The sequence below is a fragment of the Solanum tuberosum genome, unplaced genomic scaffold (assembly GCF_000226075.1).
Source record: "Solanum tuberosum cultivar DM 1-3 516 R44 unplaced genomic scaffold, SolTub_3.0 scf00211, whole genome shotgun sequence".
NCBI classification, from domain to species: Eukaryota; Viridiplantae; Streptophyta; class Magnoliopsida; order Solanales; family Solanaceae; genus Solanum; species Solanum tuberosum.
In genome coordinates, this window is record NW_006239137.1 from 202,556 (window position 1) to 205,411 (window position 2,856).

Below are 2,856 nucleotides of genomic sequence, written 5' to 3' on the forward strand. Positions count from 1 at the left end.
CTTCAATATGTTCCAAGTTATCAATTCTCAAATCTTTTGATCCAAGAACACTAACAAATTATAGATAATTCAATCAGCGGTTCACACACTTCTTTGGACAGCATACCACGAAGTGCAAGAGGGAGTAGATGTTGCAGAAGAACATGACAATCATGACTTTTCAACCCAGATATCTTGTGATTGAATCTTGTCTCGACTTTATGCAGATACCTTGAACATAGTGTCATACATTCATTTGCAATATAGCCCTCTGCAATACAACCTTCTGGACAAGCTCTATTACCAATGAGAGATTTCAAAAAATATAACCATCTTTCCACAGGATACATCCATCGATGATGAATCGGTCCAGCAATCTTAGCTTCAGTAGCTAAATGAACAGGTAAGTGCACCATGACATCAAAAAATGAAGGAGGGAAGACCTTTTCTAACTTGCAAAGTGTTATGGGTTTTTGTGCTTCAATATGTTCCAAGTTATCAATTCTCAACTCCTTTGATCCAAGCACACTAAAAAATATAAATAATTTAATAAGTGGTTCACACACTTCTTTTGACAACATACCACGAAGTGCAAGAGGGAGTAGATGTTGCAAGAGAACATGACAATCATGGCTTTTCAATCCAGATATCTTGTGATCTTTCAAGTTCACACATTGAGAAATATTGGATGAAAAACCATTAGGAACCTTTAGATTCTTTAAGAAAAGGCACAATTTGTGCTTATCTTCTGGAGACAATGTGTAGCATGCTGTTGGAACTTCAATTTTCTCCCCATTTTGGATGGGGTGCAATTCCAGCCTAATGTTCATCTCTTGCAAGTCTAATCAGGTTTTAATTGTGTCCTTGGTCTTACCTTTCACATTCATGATTGTCCCCATGATATTATCACATATATTTTTTTCAATATGCATAACATCCAAATTATGTCGCAACAAAAGACACTTCCAATATGGAAGTTCAAAAAAAATACTTTTCTTGTTCCAATTATCCTCTCGATTTTCATGTGATATCTTCTTTCTTTTCTTAGGATCTTTTGATAACGGTAGGCCTTCAAGATCTTGCACTTGATTAAGTATCTCAATACCAGAACACACTTTTGGTGGAGGCCTTTTCTCCATTGTACCATCAAATGAGTCTTTATCATTTCTCCATTTGTGATTCTGAGAAAGATAACGCTGATGACCCATAAAACACTGCTTCTTACCATTAGACAATCGAAATGAGGAAGTGTCTTTATTGCAACACGGGCATGCTAATTTTCCTTTTGTACTCCATCCAGATAAATTTCCATATGCTGGAAAGTCATTGATGGTCCATAATAAAGAAGCATGCAACTTAAAATTTTGCTTAGTTGATGCATCATAGGTCTCAATACCAACTTCCCACAACTCCTTCAATTCCTCTATTAAAGGCTGAAGATATGTATCAATTGCATCTCCTGGACCATTTGGACCCAGAATAAGCATTGAAAAAATAAAGTTTTCTTGCTTCATACACAACCAAGGTGGTAAATTATAAGGAATAAGAACCACAGGCCAAATGCTATGTGAAGTTTTTGAATTTCGAAATGGTTGAAATCCATCACTAGCAAGTCCAAGTCGAACATTACGAGGCTCAACCGCAAATGAAGGATGAAGTTCATCAAATGACTTCCATGCCATTGAATCAGCCGGATGCCTCATTATACCATCATCAACTCTTTTATCATTGTGCCATGTCATTAAACTGGATGTCTTTGTAGACATAAATAACCTCTGAAGTCTAGGCTTTAAAGGAAAATAGCGTAAACTCTTTAATGCAATCTTTTTACCTTTTTTATTCTTTGTTTCCCCGCTATGTGTATTTATTTTCCACCTGGATGCACCACAAAACTTTGCAAGAATCAAGTAAGCTATCCTCCTTCCAGTATAACATGCAATCATTAGTACAAGCATCAATATTGTTGTATGAAAGCCCGAGTTCTTTAATTATCTTCTTTGCCTCATAATATGAATTCGGCAAATTGGCGCCATCAGGTAACAACTCCTCTTTTAACATTTTCAATAACATTGTAAATGATGCATTACTCCAACGGCCCATACTTTTGATATGAAGTAATTTGATCAAAGAAGAAACCTTTGAAGCTTTTGAATTTTTGTATTAGGCAACTCGAAATCCTTCAATAGGTTGTAAAATTTTCTTGCTTCAGCATTTGGTTCCTCCTCAGGTAAATCATCACAATCAATATGTGTAGTTCCTCCTTCAAGATTAGGATATAAATCTCTCAACAATTCTTCTACTTCATCTTCACTCTCACATTCTTCTACTTCATCACCATCTTCATCTTCTGATGTATCTTCAAATTTTGATTCTGATACTGACAATGGCTCACCCAAACGTTCTCCATGATGATACCAAAAAGTGTAATTGCGAATTATTCCATATACTATCAAATGTGTCTCAACTATTTTACGAGTTCCTAAAGTTGTATTGTAACATTTGACACATGGACATCGTATTTCATATTCTTCTCCTGTTTTTTGAAAAGCATAATCCAAAAACTTCTGCACGCCGAGTAAGTAGGTTTCATCTAGTCGATTATCAACAAGTTGCATCCACTCCTAATTACTAGGTTCCATAACCTTTAAGAGTACATAACATTTAGATTTTAAAATATGAAGGATAAAAAAAATACTAAGATCCACACAACTAGTTACAATCAGATCCATACAAATTCTTCTGTAAGACCAAATGAACAAAAAAATTCTCTATAAAACCAAATGAAAAAAAGACCTCGTAGACAGATTTTTGATCTTCAATAATATTTGAAGTTGTTGGAGGAATAACCAAGTTAAAGTTTGTATCTTTATCCATGTT

At 35.0% G+C, this 2,856-nt stretch overlaps 1 protein-coding gene across 1 annotated transcript; it reads right to left on the bottom strand.

Annotated features, from left to right (window-relative positions):
• Positions 1-50: 50 nt before the first annotated feature.
• Positions 51-2,594, bottom strand: LOC107062233 (uncharacterized). Its single transcript, XM_015312630.1, has 3 exons — positions 2,116-2,594; positions 971-1,854; positions 51-820 (listed from the first exon to the last, which is right to left on the bottom strand). The coding sequence occupies exons 1-3, from the start codon at positions 2,592-2,594 to the stop codon at positions 51-53; spliced, it is 2,133 nt and encodes a 710-aa protein (XP_015168116.1).
• Between the last annotated feature and the right edge of the window lie 262 nt (positions 2,595-2,856).

Bases quoted from the DNA above. Each gene is read 5' to 3' on its own strand.
- LOC107062233 (XM_015312630.1), bottom strand. From the start codon at position 2,594: ATGCAACTTGTTGATAATCGACTAGATGAAACCTACTTACTCGGCGTG. The intron at 1,855-2,115 runs GTTTCTTCTTTG...TGGTGCATCCAG, and splicing joins AAAATTCAAAAGCTTCAAAG to GTGGAAAATAAATACACATA. The intron at 821-970 runs GTATTTTTTTTG...AAACCTGATTAG, and splicing joins GGATAATTGGAACAAGAAAA to ACTTGCAAGAGATGAACATT.